This window comes from Carcharhinus amblyrhynchos, chromosome 3 (assembly GCF_965287045.1).
Source record: "Carcharhinus amblyrhynchos chromosome 3, sCarAmb.v2.hapA, whole genome shotgun sequence".
NCBI classification, from domain to species: Eukaryota; Metazoa; Chordata; class Chondrichthyes; order Carcharhiniformes; family Carcharhinidae; genus Carcharhinus; species Carcharhinus amblyrhynchos.
Window position 1 is genome coordinate 102,320,555 of NC_137326.1, and position 27,301 is coordinate 102,347,855.

A 27,301-nucleotide genomic window follows, 5' to 3' on the forward strand; every position below is an offset into this window, starting at 1 on the left:
AGCACTTGGCACTGGGAGTAATCCTCAGATGACTACCTTTGATGTCCTGCTTTTTAATTTACTTCCTAGCTCCTTAATATTCTGCTTTCAGGACCTGATCCCTTTTACCTATGTCGTTGGTACCAATATGGACCACAACATCTGGCTGTTCACCCCTGCCCCCTTCAGAATGTCCTGCAACCACTCGGTGACTTCCTTGAATGTGGTACCAGGGAGGCAGCATACCATACTGGAGTCACGTTGCGGCCGCAGGAATATGTATCTGTTCCACTTACACCAGCATCTGCCCTATCACTATTACTCTCCTTCTCTCTTTTCTTCTGCCCTGTGCAATTGAACCACCTGTGGTGTCACAGACATGTGTCTCACTGCATTCCCCTGAGAAACCACCTTTCCACCAGCGTCCAAAACGGAAAACCTGTTAGAGAGGGAGATGTATCCACGGCACTCCTGCACTACTTTCCTAATGCTTTTGCTGTCTGTTGGTCACTTTTTGCCTGTGCACTGTTTACTTCTGGAGTGACCAGCTCACTGTTCATACTATCCATGAAAATCTCATCCTACCGGATGCTAAACGGTAACCCTGGTTGCAGTTTCAGCCCCGAAAAGCAGATTTTGAGTAGCTGCAGTTGGAGACACTTCCTACTCATGTAGTCACCCTGGACACTGGAGGTGTCCCGAACTGATATTGTCAGTCTCAACTCATCAGCAAATATTTTCAAAGAACTCAATAAAGACAAGCTTTGGCTTGTAAACAGTAAATGCATCAAAATATCATTGAAAAGAACATTTTACGAGACAAATAACGGGAGAAGTATTTATGCAAACTGCATTATCTCAGACAGCCATCAGCATGCAAGCGACTAGCAGTGAGCTGTGTGTTTTACATTGCAGTGTGTTACACCCAGCAGATTAAAGCTCGATTCAACCTGCACTGAATATTCACAGATAAGGTAGATTTCAGGTTGTTCAGATGAAACAACAACAGTGTGATCTGTGAGATAAGGCCAGTAAACTATTAGCTGCACAGTTATACAGGTGGAAATCGCAGGTAGTTATCCTTCAGAAGGAAAATTAATAACAAAGCTATTGTGGATTTATGAGTGATTTCAACAATGCTACACAATCTGAAATAGCCCTGGCGACTTCCAAGATGAGACAGGGTACAGAAATTCACTCTAAGGCTGAGAATTGCTAATTGGTAATTATTTAATGGAAGACAAATGTGAAGGTCCCGCAAAGTCAAAAAAAGTCAAAAAGAGAATTTGAAAATGTGATGTCCTGTATCATCAATAAGATAATAATAGTTGATTGAAGGCATAAACATTTTGATATTTTCAGACACAGTTAACTACATATCAATTTTCTTCTCATTTTAGGTTAGATACCAATCAAATATATATCAGATTCTCAGCATCCCTTGCATTTTGACTTCATTTTATTATTTAATGTACTCAGAGTCATAGAGGTTACAGCATGAATACAGCTCAACTTGTCCATGCTGTCCCCTTTTTTTAACCACTAAGCTAATCCCAATTGCCCGTGTTTGGCCCATATACTCTATACCCATCGTACCCATGTAACTGTCAAATTCTTTTTAAAAGACAAAATTGTATCTGCCTCTGCTACTACAGTTGGCAGCTTGTTCCAGACATTTACCATCCTCTGTGTGAAAAAATTGCCCTTCTGGACTCTTTTGTATCTCTCCACTCTCAGCTTAAATCTGTGCTCTCTAATTTTAGACTCCCCTACCTTTGGGAAAAGAAATTGTCTATCTAGCTGATTTATGCCTCATTATTTTATTGACCCCTTTCAGATCACCCCTAAAGCTCCCATGCTTCAAAGAAAAAAGTCCTAGTCTATTCAGCTGTCCTCATAACTCAAACCATCTAGTCCCAATAGCATCCGAGTAAATCTTTTCTGTACACTTTCTAGGTTAATCGTATCCTTTCTGTAGTTGAGTGATCAGAACTGTATTCCAAGTGTGGCCATACCACTGTTTTGTACAACTTCAACAAGATGTTCCAATTCCTGTATTCAATGTTCTGACCAATGAAACCAAGCATGCTGAATGCCTTCTTCACCACTCTGTCCACTTGTGACTCCACTTTCAAGGAGCTATGAACCTGTACCCATAGATCTCTTTGTTCTATAACTCTCCCCAACACCCTAACATTAACTGAGTAAGTCCTTCCCTTGTTCAGTCCACCAAAATGCATCACCTTGCCTTTATCTGAATTAAACTCCATTTGCCATTCGTCACCCTATTGGCCCAATTGATCAAGATCCCATTGCAATCCAAGATAACCTTCTTCATTGTCCACTATGCCATCAATCTGTCATCTGAAAACTTACTAACTATGCCTCCTAAATTCTCATCCAAATCATTAATATAAATACCAAATAACAGTAGACCCAGCGTCTCCATATATGACTCCACTGGAGGTCACAGACCTTTAGTTTGAAAAACAGCCCTCTATAACCACCCTCTGTCTTCTGACATCAAGCCAATTTTGCATCCATTTGGCTTCCTCACCCTGGATCCCATGAAATGTAACCTACTATGCAGTACTTTGTCAAAGGGTCAAAGGCCTTGCTATAGTCCATGTAGACAACATCAACTGTACTGCCCTCATCTACCTTCTTGGTTACCCCTTCAAAAAACGCAATCAAATTTGAGAGACATGGTTTTCCACTCACTAAGTCATGCTGACTGTCCCTATTCATCCTTGAGTCTCAAAATGCCTGTACAGCCAGTCTCTCAGAATAGCTTCTAACAACTTACCTACTACAGATGTGAGGCTCACTGACCTATAGTTTCCATGCTTTTCCCTGCAGCCCTTTTTAAACAAAGGCACAACATTTGCTACTCTTCAGTCTTCAGGCATCTCACCTGTGGCTGTCGATGATTCAAATATCTCTGCTAGAGGACTAGCAATTTCCTCCCTAACCTCCCACAATGTCCTGGGATATACTTCGTCAGATCCCAGGGATTTATCTACCTTGATATGCTTTAAGACTTCCAGCACCACCTCCTCTGTTCTATGTACACTCCTCAAGACATCACTATTTTCCCAAGTTCCCTAAAATCCATACTTTTCTCAACAGTAAATACTGATGAGAAATATTCATTTAGGATCTCACCCATCTCTTGTGGATCCACACATAGACAACCCTGTTGATCCTTAAGAGGTTCTCTTCCTAGTTACTTTTTTGCCCTTTATGTATTTGTAGAAGCTCTTTGGATTCTCATTTATCAACGCTCCAAAGCAACCTCATGTCCCCTTTTTGCTCTCCTGATTTCTCTCTTTACTCCTACGGCCTGTATACTCTTCAAGGGATCGCCTTGATCCCAGCTGCCTATGCATTTCATTTGCCATCTGCTTCTTGACCAGGGCCTCAATATCCTGAGTCATCCAGAGTTCCCCACTTCTACCAGCCTTGCCCTTCACTCTAAGAGAAATGTGCTAACCCTGAACCCTGGTTATAACACACTTTTGAAAGCCTCCCACTTACCAGACGTCCCTTTGCCATCCCACAGACTCCCCCAGTTAACTTTTGAAAGTTCCTGTCTGATACCATCAAAATTGGCCCTGCCACTTCTCTCCCAGGAATACATACATTGAAGGAGTTCTGCTCCTCCTTTGACTGGATTTCTGTTTGCTTCTTTCACCTTGTTTGGGGCTGCATAGTGGTTAGCACTGCTGCCTCACAGTGCCAGTGATCCAGATTCAATTCCTAGCTTTGGGTCACTGTTTGTGTGGAGTCTGCACATTCTCAATGTGTCTGCGTGTGTTTCCTCTCTCAGTCCGAAAGACATGTTGGTTAGGTGCATTGGCCATGCTAAATTCTCATTCGGTGGAGTGTGGTGATTAGGGGATTTTCATAGTAACTCATTGCAGTGTTAATGTAAGCCTACTTACGACACTAATAAATAAAACTTAAAAAAAACTTTACATCTTTTTAATCTCTTTTGTCCTCTAACCTACCCTTGTCCTTTCTTTTTGTTCTACCTGACCCTTCCCCTGTTTAGTTACCTCTCTACTTCTAGTTTTACTTTTCTATCTCTCTTCAGTTCTAACAAAGGGTCATATTAGATTTGAAACATTGACACACTTTCTCTTTCCACAGATGTTGCCTGACCTATTGAATTTTTCCAGCACTTTGTTTTTAATTCAGATCTCCAGCATCCACAATATTTTGTTTTAATTAGAATATATATTCCAGTTGCAGGAAAGAGCTTGCTGAAAAAGAAAAATGACTTAATTATGGAGTCACCATCTCATCCCTTCAGTTAATGCTGACTTTTATATTTTAAAGTTTAAAGTTTATTTATTAGTGTGATATGTAGGCCTACATTATTACTGCAGTGAAGTTACTGTGAAAATCCTCCAGTTGCCACACTCCTGTGCCTGTTCAGGTGCACCGAGGGAGAATTTAACATGGCCAATGCACCGAACCAGCACGTCTTTCAGACTGTGGCAGGAAACCGGAGCATCCGGTGGAAACCCACGCAGACACAGGGAGAACCTGCAGACTCCACAAAGACAGTGACCAAGCCAGGAATCGAACCTGGGTCCCTGGCGCAGTGCTAACCATTGTTTTTAACAAGATATTCGCAACTAAGCCAGAAGCATTTCAAATCATGAGGGGAATTTTATTTAGAATAGATATCATGTAAAAATACCCAATATTTTGCAATGTACAAAGACACACACACGTCACATTGGTTATGGAGTAGGTCGTTCAGCGGGTAGACTAATAGAACTTTGTCTAAACTTAAATTAAACATTGGATACTGGGTCTAAATTAATAAAATGCACTTCTCCAGCTAAATGATCTGAAGTTCAAATCTTTGAAAGGAAGCAAGGTCCCTCTGTTTTCTCTTTTTTAATATAGAGAAGGGATAGGACCTATAAAAGGTGAAGGGGGAAAGGTCTGTGTGGAACCAGAAGAAATGGCAGAGGTGCTTAATGAGTACTTTGCCTCAGTATTCACGGTGGAAGCTGATCTGGGAGATTTTGCTACAGATTTGCAGCAGATGGAAAAGATTGAGTTTGTGGATATTAAGGTGGAGGATGTGTTAGAACTTTTGAATTCTATCAAGATAGATAAGTCGCCGGGACCAGATGGGATATACCCCAGGATACTGTGGGAGGCGAGGGAAGTGATTGCAGAGCCCCTGGCGATGATCTTTGCGTCGTCACTGGAGACGGGAGAGGTTCCGGAAGATTGGAGGATTGCGGATGTAGTCCCTATTTTCAAGAAAGGGAACAGAGATAGCCCGGGAAATTACCGACCGGTGAGTCTGACCTCAGTGGTTGGTAAGCTGATGGAGAGGCTTCTGAGGGACAAGATTTACGAGCATTTGGAGAGGTTTGACATGATCAGGAATAGTCAGCATGGATTTGTCAAGGGTAGGTCGTGCCTTACAAGCCTAGTTGAGTTCTTCGATAATGTGACTGAACACATTGACGAAGGAAGTGCCGTGGACGTGGTGTACATGGACTTCAGCAAGGCGTTTGATAAGGTCCCCCATGCAAGACTTCTTGAGAAGGTGAGAGGGCATGGGATCCAAGGGCCTTTGGCCTTGTGGATCCAGAACTGGCTTGCCTGCAGAAGGCAGAGAGTGGTTGTGGATGGGTCTTTTTCTGAATGGAGGTCAGTCACCAGTGGAGTGCCCCAGGGATCTGTTCTGGGACCCTTGCTGTTTGTCATTTTCATAAATGACCTGGATGAGGAAGTGGAGGGATGGGTAAGTAAGTTCGCTGATGACACGAAGGTCGGTGGTGTTGTGGATGGTCTGGAAGGATGTCAAAAGTTGCAGCAGGACATAAATAGGATGCAGGACTGGGCGGAGAAGTGGCAGATGGACTTCAACGCGGATAAATGCGTAGTCGTCCATTTTGGCAGAACCAACGGGATGAACGAGTACACTATCAAGGGCAGGAGTCTTAGTAGTGTTGAAGAGCAGAAGGATCTTGGGGTCCGGGTCCACAGGACTCTTAAATCGGCCTCGCAGGTGGAAGAGGTGGTCAAGAAGGCGTATGGTGTACTGGCCTTCATAAATCGAGGGATTGAGTTTAGGAGTCGGGAGGTAATGCTGCAACTTTATGAGACCCTTGTCAGGCCTCATTTGGAGTACTGTGCGCAGTTCTGGTCGCCTCACTATAGGAAAGACGTAGAAGCTATTGAAAGGGTACAGAGGAGATTTACAAGGATGTTGCCTGGACTGGGAGGCATGCCTTATGAAGATAGGTTGAGGGAGCTGGGTCTCTTTTCCCTGGAGAGACGAAGGTTGGGAGGCGACCTGATAGAGGTTTATAAAATGTTGAGAGGAATGGATAGGGTGGATTCTCAGAGGCTATTTCCCCGGGTTGAAATGGTCGCTACGAGAGGACACAGATTTAAGGTGCGGGGAGGAAAGTACAGAAGTGATGTTAGGGGTAAGTTTTTCACTCAGAGGGTGGTGAGTGAATGGAATCGGCTGCCGTCAGTGGTGGTGGAGGCGAACTCGCTGGGGTCTTTTAAAAGACTTCTGGATGAGTATATGGGGTTTTATGGGATTGGGGGTTATAGATAGGTGTTGATGTGATCGGCGCAACTCGTGGGCCGAAGGGCCTGTTTGTGCTGTAGTGTTCTATGTTCTATAGAATCCCTACAACGTACAAGGAGGCCATTTAGCCCATCGAGTCTGCATTGACTCTCTGACGGAGCATCTTACCCAGGCCCTATCCTTGTAACCCCACGTACTTACCCCATATGCCTTGGGACATTAAGGAGCAGCTTAGCCTGCCAATTCACCTAACCTTTGGACTGATGGAAGAAACTGGAGCACCCAGAGGAAGTCCATGCAGACATAGGAGAACGTGCAAATTCAACACGGACATTGAGCCAAAACCGGAATTGAACTTGATTCCCTGGCGCTATGAGGCAGCAGAGCTAGCCACTGTGCCATCATGCCGTCCTTGTTATTTGAGTTTTCTTTAGAACTTTTAATGGTTGCAAAATAGACTTGCCTTAATATTAAAGACTTTCAAATAAGGGCATATAAATTAAATATCTATCATTAAGTTTAAATTAAAATAATACATGTATTCCTTTTCCCTGCGTCGCCCTGGTTTTACTTGCTATGCACCATCCAACGTTGAGAGAGCAGGCAGATGCCCACATGGTGGGCACAATAGTGCCCATAAACTGTCCAACACAAGGAACACTTTAGGGTGGGTTATACCTTCTTTAGTAACATTGGCAAATGGTTGAAAATAGAGACTGTGGGGAATGCATTTGGGGATGATACCCTTGCCTTCTCCCTTTTCTCCAATGTAGTAAAGTCAGAATTACAAAGAGTGGGAAGCATTTGATTGGGCCGGTGTTGATGCTCTTCCCTGTTGCATTATCAGAGACCTCTTAATGTAGGTGTGTGAATTGTCAACAGGGATGAGTATGTGGGTACTACAAATGGAAATCAAAGCATTAGGGTGCCAGCGATGGAAAATAAAGCTTCAATTAGTTCTGCATTAGTAGTGTGACAAGTCTCACAGATGTTTGGAAGCTGCTATAATAAGGTTTCTTTCTACGTGGATACATGAAAAAATTGTTCCAAATTCATGTTTGACATGATTGTATAATTATGTATTTGAAAAATGTCACTGGAGAAGCAATGTACGCTGATAGTGGCTGTGTGTAATTGGGAGGAACCAGACATTCAATCTTATTTTAAATAATTATTATGTAGGTCATCAACATTTCCTCAGTAAGTCACAAACTCTTAAAACAGTGGTTCTCAGAACAATGGGAAAAATAATGGAAAATTCACAAATTCCAAGCAGTAGATTCATTTTGCGTTGCTCGTAAATTGGCACAATTTTTTAAAAAAGCAATTGGCATTATCCACCGATTCAGCATAACAGATGAGAGTGCTGTGGTACAAATATCGAGGACAAATATAGTGATTTTAAAATTGTTTTCCTGCAAATTGAATCAATGGCATAGATTGTAAATGGAAAATTGGATTTTGTCCATATTGCGTGGCAGATCCTCAACACCGGTATTTTTCTGGGTGGCCAATTGAAAGCCTGGCCCAATATCTGTAAAGCTTTCTACTTGGGACAGAAACAAAACAGAATAAAGCAAAAATGTACACATTAGCCAGAATAATTCATGCTTCAAAGAGTCAACGGATACCTCACTGTGCCAAGGATAAGGCGTTGAAGCACATTGGAATGGAATTTAGTTAAATGACTTCCTGATCATATAAATGAAAAGTGAATATCACTAATTGATGTCAAGGAAAGTACATACCACAGAATGGGTTGATAATCTACTACTTGTCACAACCTCTTCAATGTATTGCTTTGCATGTACTGTTCTGGAGCATTGGATACACCTAGGCACATTTAATGAAGTCTTTGTAATATTTAGCAGCTTAACTGTAGGTCTTTATTAACTACTAGAGCTACTTACAAACTTACAAAAAAGGTTGCTAGTTAGAAGCTGCTTCCATGTTTCTGTCCAACACCACTTTGACCCTGGGTGTGGCCCCTACATCACTGTGTGGGTAGTGCTGTTCTCAGCCCCGCTTTAGCCCTATATGTGCCAGATCCTCATGCTGCACCTCCCCCATGTCTTTATCCAATCTATTTTAAGGGATTACAGTTTATCTTCATTTCTTACATTGTGTTCACTATCATGCATTTACATTGTCTACATTATTACTATCCCATCTTCCCCCTTAAATTCTTTGAATCCAAAGGCTCACACGGTCTGCACATGCCTCTGTCCAACATTACACATGCAGGTCATGCATTGACTAGGTGGTACAGTACACAGTCACACATTAACCATATATATGCCAGACCCTTTTAGCACTCTGTACTTTTTGCAAAGTATGGATTATAATATGTATTTAGTAGCATTTTAAAATGGCAATTGCATGCTATTTTGAAATTATGGCCAGGATTCTCTGTAAAAAATTCAAAGTGTCGAATTCACATGAAGACTAGAATAACTCCTCCTGGGTTTTTTAGCAGGATTTTCAGAATGAATCTTCCACACTCTGTGCATCACCGTTAGTCCCAGCAAAGATTCCCTCTGAAAATCAAAAAGCAGGGGCTATTCCCGCCCTCGAGGCTGGCAACATATTGCTGATTGTCAGCGCTGAGACTTACACACGCGCAGTGCAGTCCGCCCCCCACTCCATTGTCAACCCCCAGCTTGCTGGCCAACTCGATCATTGGCTAAACCTGCAATGCTCCATTATTGGCTTACCAATCAGCACCCCCACCCCACCAATCACTGGCCTTCTGGGCATCTCCGGGCCAGCCCAATATCTCCTCCCCTCCCATCCCGCCACTCACCACCTCCCGGCCAACCCCAATCTCCCCGATCCACCACCGCCAAGGTGTCCTTTGGACATTGCCAGGTTTTCCCTTGGACAGTGCCAGGGCCAAGGCTGGCACTGCCCAGGGACACTCTCCACCCCTACCCCCGACACCCTGGGGGGAGGCCTCTCTTCTCTCCAATGAGATCAGTCCACGTGTTCCCCTTTAATGGGGACCAGTAGTAAACCCTGCTGGAGTGAACCATTCCTGGCGAGCTGGGGTTGGGGGGAGAATGCTACCTGGCCCACAGATTTCAGTCCTGGGCCTGCAATATTGAAATCAGATTTCTGGAGTGGAACTGATGACACTCAAAACTTGGAGACGCATGGAGGCCAGGGGAAGCCCATGAAACAGCGTCCCCTGATCTCACCCAACCCATTGAACTGCTAGAGCAGCAGAGCAGGCTGGGAGAATCGCCCTCTTTGATTTTGAATTGTAGCTTCCTGGGAGATGGAGGTATTTGATAATATTTGGGAAATACTAGGGCAGTACAGCACATCTGCGAGCAACTTCCTTTTTAACCATTTCTTTTGGATTTCCTGACCAATTAGGTTGAGCAGGTTGATTTCAACTCCAGAATTTAAAGGAACATTGTAAATTTGAAATCTGATGGATTCTGGATTGGAAGCAGAAATAAAGGAAGGATGGCACGTCCGTTCTCAAAGACTACCTCATTTTAGTAACACCTCCCTGATTGTGATGCTGAGGGTTGTGAGGACCCACAGGAGATGCTGTGTTCTACTGGCTAGAGGGACAAAACTGTCAAGGAAACCAAGACCCAAGAATGCAGGTGGCATCCCTGGATGTCAGCATCAAGATTGTATGTCCATGCTCATGGCTTCAATGCCAGGAATGTAGAGCAGGAGAAATAAGAATCACATGAATCCCCTCACTCTCAAAGCTTCCCCAGCACATCACTCCTCACACCTCTTATACATGTACTCATCGCGCTCTGTCAATCTCTTCTTCACATCCTCATTTGTTCATTCACCATGACATTCACCCTCACCTTGCCTCTCTTCATGGTCACCCTTAATAAAAATGCTCCTAATTCACCCATGTAGCATGCACCATTTATTCTCAATTACAGGAGAAGAGAGGATAGAACATGAGAGACAAACAGAAAACCAAAGTTTGTCCTTCAGCCATATCACAACTAACATCTATGGATGAGGAACCGTGGGACATGAGTGGAGTCTCGGTGTTCTTGACAGTCAGAGATGTGGTCGTTCAATCACTTGGGACTGAACAGGGATTGAACAGAGCCAGACAGTCCCGTGGCATACAACACTAGCTTCTGTTAACTTGATGTCCGCGCTGAGTGAAATTCAGTCATGTGCATAATGAAGACTCCTCAGAAGAGATCGTCCACTCTGAGTGTGCACAGTTACAGGATTCACGCGGGTCATGTACCAGCTCAGGTTCTCACACTGCAGTGGGAGCAGTAATGACAGTTCACCTGGTGACTATATATCACAAGTGAACAAGAGCGGCTGCTGGAAACAGAGAACATAGCTGAGATTCCACATCAGAAGCCACATGATGCATCAAATTCTGTCCAACTGGATGCAGATGCTGAACTTTAGGAGAAACCAGAAAAGATTCTGGAGCAGCAGCAACAAATGTGGAATAAATTGAAACATCTTCAAACCACATTGTGCATGCTTGCAGAAACATTGAAGGAGTTTACCTTGAGTGCAAATGGAATAATATTGCAGGCATTTGCGATATGTTATTCGTAGAAAACTAAAAACCCGACAGACGATCAAAAGCATACAGGCCTTCACCAGTGGTTTGCATGTTATAAATGCTTATGTAATAGGAACCCTAATCTTGGTCTCAACTCTCCATTGGTCTGCAGTAAAGTGCTCTTCAACACATTGTTGCAGTGGTATGGAGATGCTGGCATTGGACTAGGGTGGGCACAGTAAGAAGGCTCACAATACCAGGTTAAAGTCCAGAAGGTTTATTTGGAATCACAGGCTTTCAGAACGCTGCTCCTTCATCATCTGAAAGCTCGTGATTTCAAATAAACCTGTTCAACTCACTGTTAGCATTAAATTGTGTTGGACACTGACAGGGAAGCTGGTAAAAGTGCATATGGAGATGAGAGCTCACTTCAAAGGACTTCCATTTCTGCTGATCGCTCTTCTACATCTGAGATGCAAATTCAAACCATGTTAGTGGCAACTATTGTACTATAAAGATCAGAGCTCCAAATGGAGAATGGACAAATAACCTTAAATGTTATGAAAGTAACCTCTCTACACGGGTACTGTGAACAAAGCCTCTAATACAATGAGACAAGAAAACAGCATATTTCCCTGTCAAATCTTCAGCCCCTCCTTTGCCAATGTGTTCATACCTTGTTTGCATTGGAAAGATCAAGGCAGCTCACATCCACAGTTAATTCCAGACGCCGTGTTAATATTGTTCTAATTGAGCAATTAACACATAGAAATTAACGGCCTACCTCTCCTAAAGGAGTTGCTCCCATGAAGCTGGACAAGCTGCAGTTAATTGCCAAAGTCATGCTACCAAACCCACACTGTCCTGCAAGTTAAAATTATGCCAATGGTTTCCATCTTTTTCAAATCTACTTCAGTTTGCAGCAATGAACCAGTCAAGCGGTCACTCTGCCTGAACATGTCGCGTTCACATTAGGCCTGAAAATTTCTGATCTACATTGTGTATTCTTCTTTCCAATTGCCATTCCTCAAGGGAATGGCTAAGTAGATGTTTTGTGCAGCAAGGTTCAATAATCAGTCTGTCATTCAGAGGTTTGTTGTATTTATAGATTAGTGGAACCACCGGTGAGGATATTGAATCGCTGCCGTTGGATTTGGGATCCAACAACATGTCAGCTGAGGGGGGAGGTCTGCAAAATGTTGCAGGGAAGGGAAGGCAAGAAAATTGACCTTCCTTAATAAGGGAGAATTTGGCAGATGTAGTTACACATTTTTCGGTGCAATCATTTAAATGCAGATATCAACAAAATCGTCTTGCCATGTCTCTTACTGATTTGCATAAACCCTAAAATATTATTAAGGAATAACGAATGCAGATATGTTTGAAATACCCCCTTCCATTATATCAACAAAGATGTTAATGTGTTTAAGGGGATACAAACCCTTGGGATTTCATTATTTAATGACATTCACACATGGAAGTCAAGCATGCTCCATGACCCTTCCGAATTACCTCAGGATAAAATGATACTTGTACTTAGGTAACAATAAAAATGTGTCAAAGTCTCTTAAACAATGAAATAAAAACAGAAAATGCTGAAAATACTCAGCAGGCCAGGCAGTATCTTTGGAGAAACAAAGTTCAGTCTCGGATCAATGGGCGTTTGTCAGAGGATTTGGGCCGGATTCTCCCATTGCGACCTGCAACTTTTCTGGCAGGTCTGGTAGGGAGAATTGTGTGTTGGCCATTTTGTGGGATTCATGCATGCGCTAAGAACGCATGTACGTCTCCCAGAGCCGGAGAATGGTCTCAGTTGAGACCACGCTGGAAAGCGGCGGGAAGAGAGTTAAGTCATTTGAATCTTTTTAAATGTAATTTAAATATATTTTGCATGTCATTATTGTGCTTGGCACAGAACTTGCCAGCCCCGACAGCATCTCCCACCCTGCCAGGAGTACTTCATTCCAGCAGGATTTAGTGTAGCTCCCCATATTCAGGGGACTAGTGGGAGACGATGATGGAATGGAGGAGGGGGGGGTGATGCAATCAGGGGCCCTCCAGAGGACTGGGTGGCAGTGGATGGTGCCCCCGGCAAGGGCATCCTGACACTGCCCAAGGGGTAAAGGCCCATGCCCAAGGGGTATCTTGGCACTGCCCACCAGCCCACCATAAAATGGAAGTTTAAAAGTCAAGCCATTTTGAGAAGTCACAAAGAAGGTAAATGTGTAAGTGGGTGAATGGTTAAGGTGGTCTTGGGGAGTTAGACTAGGGCGGGCGGGGGGAGGGGTGTTGGGTGGTTGAGGGAGTCGGGTGGTCAGTGGTATCAGGGGAGTCGGTTGATTGCAGGGGTTGGGTATTCAGGTGGTGGTGGGGGAGATAGGGGAGTCGTCGAGGGTGGGGAGTGTGATTGTGATTGGGGGCGATAGGGTTGGTTGTTGTCGAGGGCTGGGGAGGATGGTTGGTGCATGGAGGAAATGGCTGGGGTTGGAGGCTACTGAGGGGGTGTGATGCTAGTTAGGTGGGTTTGGAGAGGGTGAGACTGGAGATGGTGGTTGGGGATGGGGAAGTGGGGTGTGTAGTCAGGTATTCCAGTGGGGATCACGGCAATGGTGGGGGATCAATAGTATATTCACCCTGGAGTTAGAAGTGGTTTTGATCCTTTTAACTTTTCCAGGGTAACTATTCTGCCAATAGAGCCAAAACTATTCAGGTCTCTGGTTTAAATCAGAGTATCGGATGGTTTTGGTGCAGAGCAGTAGCTGATCAGAAGTTTGAAATTCCTATTTCCAGCGCATCCCCCCCCGGCACATCTTCTGGTGTACCTCGGGGGTACAACCCTCCAGAAATCAGAGATTCTGGGCCAGGGTTAGCCTGTATCCAAATAGCAGGGCATTTAAACCCCAGGAAGCTCGTTGCTCCAACCATCGTCAATCCCCATTGCTGTTCCCTCAGTCAGGAGAACATCTTAGCAGAGAGAATGTGAGGAAGCAGAAAGTTGAAGTTCGCAAATCTTCGAAGCATTTTTAAGAGCCGGAGAAAAGCACATTGATCTCTTCCATCACACGCACTGTGATTTTGCTTGTGCTCAAGCACCACAACTATTCATTCACTAAATAAAAATAATGCTACTTGGAATAGTTGTAGCTTGTCATTCTTCAAATACATTGAAAAGCAACTGACAAAAAAGCTTTTATTAAAAGTACACCAAATTTGACCTGAGGCAGTTGTTAGAAACAAGGTAGAGCAACGAGCGGCTCCTTAACTATAAATATGCCAATAGTCTTTTATGGTCCTCAGCTGCAGAATGCACAAGAAGCTGTTTGCAATGAGTCTATTCTTAATGGCTTTCCCCTGGTGCAGTGATTTGTGTGCTGCCACTGGCTGCTGCTGAAAACTGCTCACTGTTCCTCTTCTGCTGGTGCTGCAGAAAGATGCTGATATCTTCCCCACCCTTCACTCAACAAGCCGCTTTTACAAGTAAACCTTTTTAAGCCCCAACTAGGATAAGATATTATGTGGATTGTTTTTTTTAAACAAGGCCTTAATGATCTCTAATTTCTCTTTTGATTTGATTTATTGTCACATGTATTAGTATACAGTGAAAAGTATTGTTTCCTGCATGTTATACAGACAAAGCATCCTGTTCATAGAGAAGGAAACAAGAGAGTGCAGAATGTAGTGTTATAGTCATAGCTAGGGTGTTGAGAAAGTAGATTCATTCAAAAGTCTGATGGCAGCAGGGAAGAAGTCGTTTGGTACATGTCTTCACACTTTTGTATCGTGTTCCCACTGGAAGAAAGTGGAAGAGAGAATGGCCAGGGTGTGTGGGGTCTTTAATTATGCTGACTGCTTTGCCAAGGCAATGGGAAGTGTAGACAGTGTCAATGGGTGAGAAGCTAGTTTGAGTGATGAACTGGACTTTGTTCATGACCTTTTGTAGTTTCTTGCAGTCTTGGACAAAACAGGAGCTGTATCAAGCTGTGATACAATCAGAAAAAATATTTTCTATGGTGTTTTCTCAGGAGGCTATGGAAATGTGGCATGTCCAATACAACTATCACCAACTTTCATTGATGCACCATAGAAAGCATTCTTTCTGGTTGAATCACACCCTGGTATGTCCCCTGCTCTGTCCAAGACCACAAGAGACTACAAAGGATAGCAAATGAAACCCAGTCCATCACACTTGCCTCCCACCCATTAACACTGTCTTCACTTCCCGCTACCTTGGAAAGGCCTCCCACCCATTAACACTGTCTTCACTCCCCGCTACCTTGGAAAGGTAGCCAGCATAACCAAAGACCCACGCACCCTGGACATACTCTCTTCCACCTTTTTTCCACCTTGGGAAAAAGATAGAAAAGTCTGAAGTCACGTACCGGTCAACTCAAGAACAGTTTCTTCCCTGCTGCCGTCAGACTTTTGAATGGACCTAATTTTTCAACACCCTAGCTATGACTATAACACTACATTCCACACTCTCTCCTTTCCCTTTCTTTGTGATGGTATGTTTTATCTATATAGCATACAAGAAACAATACTTTTCACTGTAGACTAATACATGTGACAATAATGGATCAAATCAAATCAAAATTGTTGAAGTTTTGCTGTTTATACATCTCATCACTGAAGTCTTCCTACTGATACCCTGTTCTCCTTGCTGAAGTCTCACACTGAATGTTGTAGTTTTGAATGGGCAATGTTATTGTATGAGGAATTGTTAATGGAATCATCAGTGAGCAGCCGCACACCTGATTTTTTCACTAAGAAAAGGTTATTCATGAAACAGCTAAAGGTGGCAAAAGCGAGAAATCTTCCCTAAGATACTATACTGCAATGTCCTGGTGCTCTAATTATTGACCTTTGACAATTGGAATTCCTTCCTTTTTTCAGGTTTTACTTGAACCACTGGATGGTTTTTCCTTTGGCTCCAGCATGCTCAGTTTTACCAAGACTTCTTGATGATATATTCAGTTGGATGTTGAGGACAATTACTTTTTGCTTTTCTTCTAGCATGTAATTGAGGGGACGTACATCTCTGTTACCTGTGGGTGTTGATTAGATAGAGTATTTTTGTGAATTGGAGAGTGTTGGAGGTGAACATGTGGGCATTAGAAGATCCACTGAGATAGCGTTTGGATGGAGTATGTATAAATTTAAATTTGCTGACTGCAGCCTTGATTTTCTTTAATAAGACTGGATGGCATGAACAAGTTGGGCTGAAGGGCCTGTTTCTGAGCTGTAAACGCCTATGACTGGATTCAAATGTCCCTTAAAAAAATTTCCCCCTATATTTTCATTGACATTTTTTCTCCATTGTTACTAAAACAAGTTGGGTAGACCAGCGGCTTAATCCTGTGTCTCATGCACTTGTGGGGTTAACTTTTGAGAACTTTTGGTGCAATGTTGGTCAACTTTTGTTGAATAACATATGATGTGTACATCGTGAAAGCCATGAACTGTTGTAAAATGGAAGAAAGGTCTGTACCGATGGTTCTCATGGCTTTGTTTACCAGCTTACCCATGTTCATTTCTCTATTAAGCTGAGATTTAGATATTAAGTGCTTATAAGTGCTCCATCATCAGAAAATTCTAACTGATCCAAATACTTGAAACATTAAATGTAAAGAACTTTGAGCTGTATACATTTCCATATGTATGTGTTTAGTGGGCTGCTCAGAAGCCTCGTCTATGAAAAAGACCTTTATTGTCAAAGATCTCTCAGTGTGAAATGGCTTCTGAGAAATGAAGCAATGACTACTTTGTGCCTTGTCTTTCATATTGTTAGAAGTGTGATATTTGTTGTGGAATTATTGATTGTTCTTATTTTCCTGTTGCTATGGCAAAATCTCAGACTTAAACATCTATCAACATAGACAGCAGTTCCTTCAACTTCCAAACCTCTTGTGAGATATAGATATACAAATGAAGCAGTCAGCCACTTCTTAGAAGAACATGCTTAGTGCCCTTGAAATATCTGTCATCCAAGAATTTAGAACAGTTGGATCTTTGTGAATTATTCATATAAAGTTTGGCATTGCTCACATTGATTTAGTTCAATTTCTGCTTATGTTTACAGGTTGCCAGAATGTAGCATTCAAATCCAACACATTGCGCTTGCTTTTTTCATTGTTTTGCAGAGATTTTCGTTAAACTGTACAAGTCAAGAAAATTGTTCGGGACGAAAGATCAATTCAGTGCAGGTGGAAGGAAACAGCGATTTCTTCATAAATCATCTCGGAGTGCCAACTGTTCAATTTGCATATCAGGAGACCCAAACGTCAATGGTAATTATTCCTTTTGTGGTTTGACTTGTGCTGCTTGTCTCATTGGATCCCACCAGAAGCCGTTTATGTCACTTCACAAATTTGCTGAATATCCTCCAGGAGATCAATTTATTGCACAAATGGTTCAAATAGGGAAAAAAAAAGTATAATTTATTACCTTCCTCTACTATGTTCGCTTCCATATAGTGGAGAACCTGCTGCAGTGAAATGGTGAGTTGTTTTCTGCTGATATGCATTTTATTTGAATTGATTTGATTTATTATTGTCACATGTATTGGGATATAATGAAAAGCATTGTTTCTTGCATGCTATACAGACAAAGCATACCATTCATTGAGTACATAGGAGAGAAGGAAAGGAGAGAGTGCAGAATGTAGTGTTACAATCATAGATAGGGTGTAGCGAAAGATCAAATTAATATAAGGAAGGTTCATTCAAACATTTGATGGCAGCAGGGAAGAAGCTGTTCTTGAGTTGGTTGATATGTAACCTCAGATATTTGTATCTTTTTCCTAATGGAAGAAGGTGGAAGAGAGTATGTCTGGAGTTAGTGGGATCCTTGATTATACTGACTGCTTTTTCCAGACAGCGCGAAGTGTAGACAGAGTCAATGATGGGAGGCTGGTTTACATGGTGGACTGGGCTTCATTCACAACCCTTTGTAGTTTCTTGCGGTCTTGGTGTTTAGTTTGTATTTAGTCATAATAAATACATTTCTTGGAAACAAAGAAAGATTTGCTTGTTAGAATATATACTTACAGTTTAAATTGAGCTCACTAGCAGATACATATCCATAGCTTTTTAATCCTTAACCCTTCCTTACTTTCTATGAATAGTTTTGCATACACCAGGATGGAGCTTCCAATCACCTGGATTACCCTACTCTCAGGCTCTGTTTATATCATAGCATTGAGTTTAACTTGTGTTAGTCTCTTGTATATTGTGGACCAAAACAATTTGCAGAAAGCTTGTGGACCTAATGGTGCACGGTTGCTTGCCACCAACCCGCACACCCAATCCTGATTCCCCAATGCAGGAATACTCAAGTATATTACAGCAGTATTGGCGTTTTTGAAGCAGTGGGGTGGGGTGGGGGGGGGGGGGGGGGGGTGGAGGGAGGTGGTGAGGTTTACAGCTATAACGTCTACTCATATAATTCACAAGTCCCGGCCATATACTTGAGGTACATGCTGATTGATGTACCATCCCCTTCAATGAAAAGACACAGAGCTGGAGTTATCTATCTGTTTGTATGTACACTGGGCTGAAATTACGTTTTTTTTTCAGTAGTCTAAAATGGCAATAGTGCATTTGAACCTGTTCTTGGAGCCTGTTTTGTATTTCACCCAATTTTCTTTTCTAAACAACAATGGAAAAGAGCTCAGGCAGAGTGTGAGATTGGCTGCCAATATACTAACTCCTGCTTTGTGCTACAAACTTAAATCTCTCCGTAATTTATGATATTAGGGGCATAACTTTCCAAGCTCCCCAGCATCGGATTGGAGGGTACACTGAAAATGTTCTGGCAAATCCCTCAGTACTTCCCAGGTAAGAGTTTGCACTGCAAATGTCCAGAAGAGCAAACTTCCTCTGGACAATTGTCCCACGTTGAGAACCATCCAAAAAACGTGATTTAAGATGCAAACTTTAGATGGTTCTGACTGAGTTACACCAGTAATTATCTAGAAAAATTAAAACTCTTATAACTTCTGGATGCAGAACTTCCCCGTCCCTAACCACTGACGTCCCAGGGGAATCCCATAACCCGTTAACTAACCCCCCCTGCCCCATCCCCCACTTTCCCTGGATTCCTCCTACCTGCACAACACAGGCATAAGCAACCACCCCACGAGCCCTGATATGACTCCCCCCTCCACCCATAAGCCAGATCGACTGGGCACTCTCCTTCTCAACCTTCACGGCCTGCCCTCCCCTTCCTCCCACCCCCAACCACCAGCACCCCCAGGCTCACTCGACCCGAGGCTTGACGCCCCACTCCCCTTCCTACTGAGGCATGACCTTCCTCCCCCAACCTCCAAGTCCCCTACCAATCACCAATCCACCCATTCTCCAAATCTTATCCGCTTACCTTGTCCCTTGCCTGTCAACTTCATTAGACTTTAAACTTACCCAGCTTGCAGCAGTTAATGCCATTGAAGAGGGGTCGTGGTCTCTTCACTCTGACTCTCCTGCACTTCGACCTGAGCCCCAACAACTTGCTGTACTGTCCAGGTCTCACCCGATTTGAGTTGGTAGCCATGTGAGACACATTGGAAAAAAATTCCACACATTCCTCCAGGTGCTCAGGTTTCCTCCACACTCCAAAGATGTGCGTGTTAGGTTGATTGGCCATACCAAATTGCCCCTTAGTGTCAGGGGGACTGGCAGAGTACGAACATGGAGTTACAGGGATAGGGCTTGGGCAGGATTATTGTCAGTGCAACTCGATGGGTCGAATGGCCTCCCTCTGCACTGTAGGAGCCCTATGATAAGCAATTGGGCACGAAGTGACAATGTGACAACGCTGGTAGCCACTCCGAGGAGGTTCAGGGGAGCTGCAGCAAGCTTCTTTTGAAAATTTAAAATTCTGAACAAATATTCTGTATTATTCCTCTCTGAACTATCTGTCGGTAGATAGAAAATAATCTCTGACATTCAGTCGACAATAATTTATAAACCAAATGCATTTACGTGAAGTTCAGCAGCACTGTTAATTCATGTGGATGCACTGTGGCCGTACAATGCGAACAGTTTACTGCCGCCATCACATCAAATTCAGTCGAATCGTAGTGATCTGTATCACAAACACCATCTTTCGGAGGTGTTTTCACTGCTGGCATCATCATTTGTGTTGCTATGAAATCTAGAGGGATATACAGGGTGTAGTGAAGCAGTAACATCAAATGTGCAGTGTAACTGTGTCATTGAATAAAGACTCAGTTCTTAAATCAATTTTGATAACTCAGGGAAGCCCATATTTTGCCAGACTTAATTAAACCTGAATAAAATATTAACTGTTCCAAGTCTATCCTCCTCCTCATAAAAGAGGCAAGCCGTATGTTAGACTGTCCGCCGTGATTTTAATAAGTTCAGATTTATTTGCTGTGCATTAATTTTGTCAAATTCCAGACTATATTTAATGTCAATCTGGCAACAGTGACAAGTTGCATTTATATTGCAGCTTTATAGTCAAATATCCCAAAGTGCTTCACATAAGAACATAAGAACATAAGAAATAGGAGCAGGAGTAGGCCATCTGGCCCTTCGAGCCTGCCCCGCCATTCAATAAGATCATGGCTGATCTGTCGTGGCTCAGTTCCACATTCCCGCCCTCTCCCCATAACCCTTAATCCCCTCTCTTATCAAAAACCCATCAACCCGCGTCTTAAAAATATTTAGCGAGGCAGCCTCCACCACTTCAACGGGCAGAGAATTCCAGAGATTCACCACCCTTTGAGTGAAGAAGTTCTTCCTCAACTCCGTTTTAAACCGCCCCCCCTTTATCTTGAGGCTGTGCCCCCTAGTCCTACTGTCCTTTCTGAGCGGGAAGAGTCTCTCCACCTCTATCCTATCCATCCCATTCATCATCTTATACGTCTCAATGAGATCTCCCCTCATTCTTCTAAACTCTAACGAGTACAAGCCTAGTTTATTCAGCCGCTCCTCATAGCTCAACCCCCTCAACTCCGGCAACAGCCCAGTAAACCTCCTCTGCACTCCCTCCAAGGCCAAAATATCCTTGCGTAAGTACGGCGCCCAAAACTGCACACAGTACTCCAGCTGCAGCCTCACCAATGCCCTATACAGCTGCAGCAAGACCTCCCTACTTTTATATTCAATCCCCCTCGCTATGAAGGCCAGCATCCCATTCGCCTTCCTGACCACCTGCTGCACCTGCAAGCTGGGTTTTTGCGACTCATGCAGAAGGACCCCGAGGTCCCTCTGCACCGTCGCCTGCTGCAGTTTTTCGCCACGTAAGTAATAATCCTTCCTACCATTATTCCTACCGAAGTGGACCACCTCGCACTTGCCAACATTAAATTCCATTTGCCAGTTCCTGGCCCATTCGCCCAGCCTATCTAGATTCTTCTGTAGACTCTCCACACCCTCCACACAATTTGCCGTTCCACCAATCTTGGTGTCATCAGCAAATTTTGACACCATACACTCGGTTTCCTCCTCCAGATCATCTGTATAAATGGTAAATAGCTGAGGCCCCAGCTCCAGCACGGTTGCTATTACCGAACAAAATTTGATACCAATCATATGTTACCAAAACCTTGACCGAAGAGGAAAGAGAGATGCTGAGGCAAAGTGATTTTATGGAGGGAATTCCTGAGTTTAAGGCCCAGGTAGTTGAAGTCAAAGTCAATGGTGGGGGGATTAAAATTGTGGAATTCCCCTTTTTAAGGAACACATATCTGAAGAGAGTTTTAAGATTTGAGGAAATAGTGCCACAAGACAGGACCGAGGTCATAGTGAGATTTGAAAATAGAGTTGAGAATATTAAAATTGAGGCATACCTGAAGCCAATGTAAGTCAGTGAGTTCAGGGGCATTGGAGGATTGAAGACTTGATGCAACTTAGGGTAAGGGCAGTAGGGTTTTGGAAGACCTCAAGTTTACGGAGAGAGTAATGTGGGAGACTGGCCAGGAGAGCATCAGACTGGTTGAGGCTGGAAGTAACAAAGGCATGTATGAGGTTTTAGCAGCAGATAAGCTGAGATGGGCAAAGATGGGTGATGTAACAGAGGTAGAAACAGACAACCTTGGTGGTAGGTAGGATGTAGGGCCAACAGCTCGTCTGATTATGACAGAAAGCGGGAGATTTTAGTTTAAGCTCCAGCGACGTTTCCTTTATCTATGTGTTGAAACAACTCATATCAACCATCAAGTGTAGAGACCTGAAATTCAAACCTTATCTGGCCAGTGTTTAGGAGGTAGATACTAACTGAGTTAAAAGATTATATCAGCACATGGCACAGTCCATTAGCAACTGAGAGAGGCCAACTATTTACAACTGCAGACTTGAAAGTCCATTTAACGAGACTGTAGTCTAGAATGGAGCACATGCAGCAAGCTCACTTGGAGTATTTCTTGTAAGTTCACAGACTGTTATAAAGGAGGCCTGGTAACACAGTGATAGTGCCCCTGTGACTGGACCAAAAACTCTGGGTTCACATCCAACATCAGGGCTTGTTGGCCATGGAGGGAGCATTCATAACATGTTCAGTAGGGCTAATAATCAGCTCAGAAATTCCTCCACCATTTGCCCCACTGTTCCACAGAGGGGTAAAAACAGTGTGGGTGGGAAGGTATGCTCAAAGGAAAACAGACTTATTACAGGAGCCTTGATTTCCAAAATCCAGTGAGCGAGTCTATTTTCAACATGCTGGAGATGTTTCACTGTCTGCTTTACTAAACGTACTGGGAAAGGAGAAGCATGATAAGAATCAGCATCTACAATCCTGCTGGCCCTCAGTGTGCTGCCCCAGACCAGGCTTCTACAAATAACAGATGTAGTGAACAGTATGCAGGCCAAACAACCTGACCACAGTAATGGACATGATGACATGAACTGCTGGGCCATTATGTGGCCAAGCATAATCATAGAGTATTTCCAGCACAGAGGGAAGCCATTTGCCCTGTCAAGTTTAAGATGTCTTTCTGTAAAAGTAACTGAATCAATTCAACAACTCTACCTTTTTCCCATAAGTCCACTATTTTTTTCCCTCAGGTGCTTATTAAAGCACTCTTAAAAACCATGACTCAGACAGTGTATTCCACATCATAACCGCTCAGTGTAAAAAAAACTTTCATATATTGCCTTTGGTTCTTTTTCCACTCATCTTAAATCTGTGTTCTCTGGTTTTCGATTCCCTTCCAGAGGGAAAGGTTGCTTTTTATCTGATCTGTCTCAACTCCTCATGATCTTGAGCACTACTATCGAAGCTACTCTCAGACTTCTCTGAGGAGAAAAGTTTCGGTTTCCCCTATCTATCCTGTAACTGTAGTCCCTCATCCCTGGAACTATTTTCATAAATCCTTTCTGCACCTGCTCTAAAGCCATCACGTTCTTCCTAAAGTGCAGAATCAAGAATTGGACGCAGTACTCTGTGAGACCAAGTCCATATTTTGTAAAGTTTCATCATAACTTACCTGCTATTTATAGTCTATGCCACTCTGGTAAGCATTGCTGCTTCATAGCGCCAGGGATCCATGTTCAATTCCTGGCTTGGGCCACTGTCTGTATGGAATTTGCATATTTCTCCCCATGTCTACGTAGGTTTCCTCTGGGTGCTCCAGTTTCCTCCCATAGTCTGAACAATGTGCTGGTTAGCTGCATTGACCCAAACAGGAATGTGGCAACAAGGGGAATTTCACAATAGCTTCATTGTAGTGTTAATGTAAGCCTTACTTGTGACTAATAAATAAACTTTACTTTCTTACCACCCTCGCTATGTCCTCTTGTAATCAATCATTGTCCTGCCTATAGTTCACAATACTTCCAAGTTTTCTGACATAGGCAAATTTTGCCCTGCACATCCAAGTCCAAATAAGCCATATATCAAGGAAAGCAGTGGCCCTAGCATAAGCCCTGGGTTACACAGCCTGTGAAACAGTCACTCACCACAACTCTGTCCTCCGTCATTCTGCCAACATTGTATCCATGAAGCTTTAGCCCAGGTTTATTTTGTGGGCTGCAAATTTTCTTGTCAAGTCTGTTATGTGGCATTTTATCAAACACCTTTTGGAAGCTCAGGAGCACTAGATCAGTTAAGTTATCCTCATCAATCCCATTCCCATTGCCTCATCAAAAAAACTCAATCAGTTTAATTAAACACAATTTGCCCTTAATAAATCTGTGTTGGCTTTCCTTAATTAATCAATATTTGTCCAAGTAATTGCTCAGTTTGGCCCAAATTATTGTCTCAAAAAGCTTTCCCACCATCAGGATTAAACTGATTGCTCTCTATTTGCTGGGTTTATCCTTGTAACTTGTTTTGTACAAAGGTGTAACATTTGAAATTCTCCTCTGGCACCTGTCCAGGAGGATATGAAGATAGTGGCAATTCCTCACATCCCTTAGCATTCTAGGATGCATCCCATCCAGTCGCGCTGGTGACTTAAAAAATTTTAGCCCAGCCAACATTTCTAATGTTTCCTCCTTATCAGTTTTTAGCCCATCCAGTACCTTGAACATCTCTTCCACAACAATGTTGTTAGCACCTTCTTGCTTGTGTCATATTCCAGTCTACTAATGGACTTTCAATCAATACTTTATATATTCAAAAACCTACAAAAGCTACAAAAAGATGGCTGCCCAAGGATCACCTGTCTTCTCTTGTGGTTTGAAAGACTCCCTGTTTCAAGAGGGAATAGGAAAACTTTCCAGTCTTTTCTCTGTAACTCAGTGCTTTTCTCTATAACTAATTAAAAAGGGCCATTTCAAATTGAATAGGCCATTCAGATACAAAGATACTAACTGTTTCAAACTCTCAAGTTGTGAAAGACATCATAGAGGATGTACAATCAACCTAGTCGGTATTCTTATTTGGTTAACAACTTTGGACTTGTAATGGGTCATATGGTAAGACACCTCGTTTGTTGCCTGCTTTTAAAACAGTAGTAAGCTGTTCTGAAGACAGATTAATCCACCAAATAGTTATCAAACCTTCAACTAGGCAATGAACAGTCATGTCTTGAAAGTAGGAGAAGAAATATCCTCACTTCAGCCAAAGTATCAACTCATACACACTTGTTATAAAAGAGATTATCCTTGGCGCTATGAGGCAGCAGTACTAACCACTGTGCCACCCCTCATCTGTATCTAAATTTTTTGTGAGTGATAGTGTGGGTGAGTTCAAGTGAGAGTTATGCTTTTAAAACTCCAGGGCAACTGTGTGACAATGAAAACCACCCTTATGTTTAAATTCACAAAAACTTGCTGCTGGAATTACTTAGATTTGGACAATCACTCAGGGTAAGAAAACACACACCCTTCACATATCAAACATACTGATCATGGGCAGTAAGAAACACACACATTTTGCTTGAGACACTTGGTAAGGACAGATTTATAATACTCATTTCATACTTCTGCCACTTCTTCTGACTCATAATCAGAAGAGTCATCCTTGCACTTTCGTTTAGTAAATAATTCTGTTGCTGACATAAATAATGGCATCATTACTGCTGCTTGGAAAGTAGGCATTCATTCACTTGGTCCTGTTTTTATGTTATTGTTGAGTAGTGGTTTTGCTGTACTAGCTGGCTAGCTCATCCTACATCTGAGAAATAAAGGATTGAAAGTAAAAATTAAGATTTTAAACGAAAGATAAATAGAAGATTTGAATGAAGTAATAAGCCTATGGACAAATGGATTGAATATCCAACAGAGTTCATTCAACATTTCACTCGATTATCTTCTTCTGTATAATTATTTTAATGAACTATTTAATTAACAATTATGAAACACACACATTTTAATTCACACGAGATGATTATACCCAAAATCATTATTTGGCAAAACAAATTTCTTTTCACAATGATTTCACTTCCATTTTCTTCAAACGTTTTACCTGGCTTGACTCTAGTTTAATGAGATTTATAATTTCCTGCTCTAAGACTTGAATCAATCATTCTCTGCAGATTCAGAATCACTATCAAAATCCTCAGCATCAGAATCCAAATCTACAGCCATTTGTTCAATGCAGGTTCATACCCTGAATATTTCATCAGTGTCAAAGGCAACATCTGTAGTATCACTCTCTACATCTTCAGTGTCATTGTCTACATTTTCAGTGTTTGTTGAAACATTAAATATTTCATGATAGACCACATTAGATGTTCTTCCTTCTTGAGCCAAAGTGAAGTGATTACTTGGCGATCCCATTCAGCCGTTATGTTTTCTGATGTTTTTCAGGAAGGCTTGTTATTCCCATGAAAAGAATATTCATTGGGTTAGGTGACTTACTTAAGGGTGATAGTCATACTTTACCATTTGTGCAGCACTTTTAAGGTGGCTCCTCTTCCCATGTTTTTGCATCACAACGTTCACTTATCACTAACCTATTGCCAATTTCGTACCCTGGGTCTGACGCATAATTAGGATCTGGATCACAGATGAAAGCTTCCTTTGAGAGTGTTGATCGCTTAGTTGTGGCACTGGTTCTTCTTAAATCCTGTCACTCTCTGCCAGCTTCTTGCTCCAGCCTCTATATCTGCCTTTTCTCTAAATGCTGCCTGTCAACCTTTTGCCTTTTTGCCCTAGTGTCCTCATCTTTCCTGGCTGTGTGTCACCTGTTACTTTCCCTTACCAAATAATCATGTGTGGTATCTCAGAAAATAACTTGCATGAAACAAAATATGAAAAAAAATACAATGAATAGCAAATGAAAGTCGGGAAGTTATAATGTAAATGTATTGCATTTATTCTTGGAAAGTTGGTGAAAGCATATCTGGATTATAGTGTGGGCAGGGTCTCCTGTTAGGAGGCCAAGGGCCCTCAGGTGGGGGTGGTTTGATGATTCCTCTCCTATAGCATTCCCTTTGATCCAAGATATTATTAACACACCGTGTTTGGTTGAGATTTGTCCAAGGACTTCTGAGGAGTTTACCAATAAATGGACTGATATATTTAGCTTACTTAGATAATCAATTCTAACTCTTAAAGAACAATTTTAATTTAAAACAAATATTTCTACTCATCTTGGTGTCAGCCTTTGTTCCATTTCTATTCTATTTCAGTTTTGTAACTTTACTTTCTCCACCTATTTTAGTATATTACTTCCTTTCTACCCCATTACTCTTTTCAATGTTTTTCCTGCTTTCTTGAGAGTTTTACCTTCCAATTTGAAAGTGAGAAGATATTGTGAAAACCAGACTTTTAGTCAGTGAATCTGACTAGGTCGGTATGTAATGGGTGGAGTTTTGAACCTGT

The 27,301-nt window shown here is 42.4% G+C and overlaps 1 protein-coding gene across 1 annotated transcript in view; it reads left to right on the forward strand.

Moving 5' to 3' along the window:
- The window catches only part of naaladl2 (N-acetylated alpha-linked acidic dipeptidase like 2), a 527,121-nt gene that overhangs the window by 364,784 nt on the left and 135,036 nt on the right, over positions 1-27,301 (forward strand). The window contains exon 9 of the mRNA XM_080185612.1: positions 17,213-17,359. Coding sequence (XP_080041738.1) covers positions 17,213-17,359 — 147 coding nt within the window. The remainder of the gene's footprint in view (positions 1-17,212; positions 17,360-27,301) is intronic.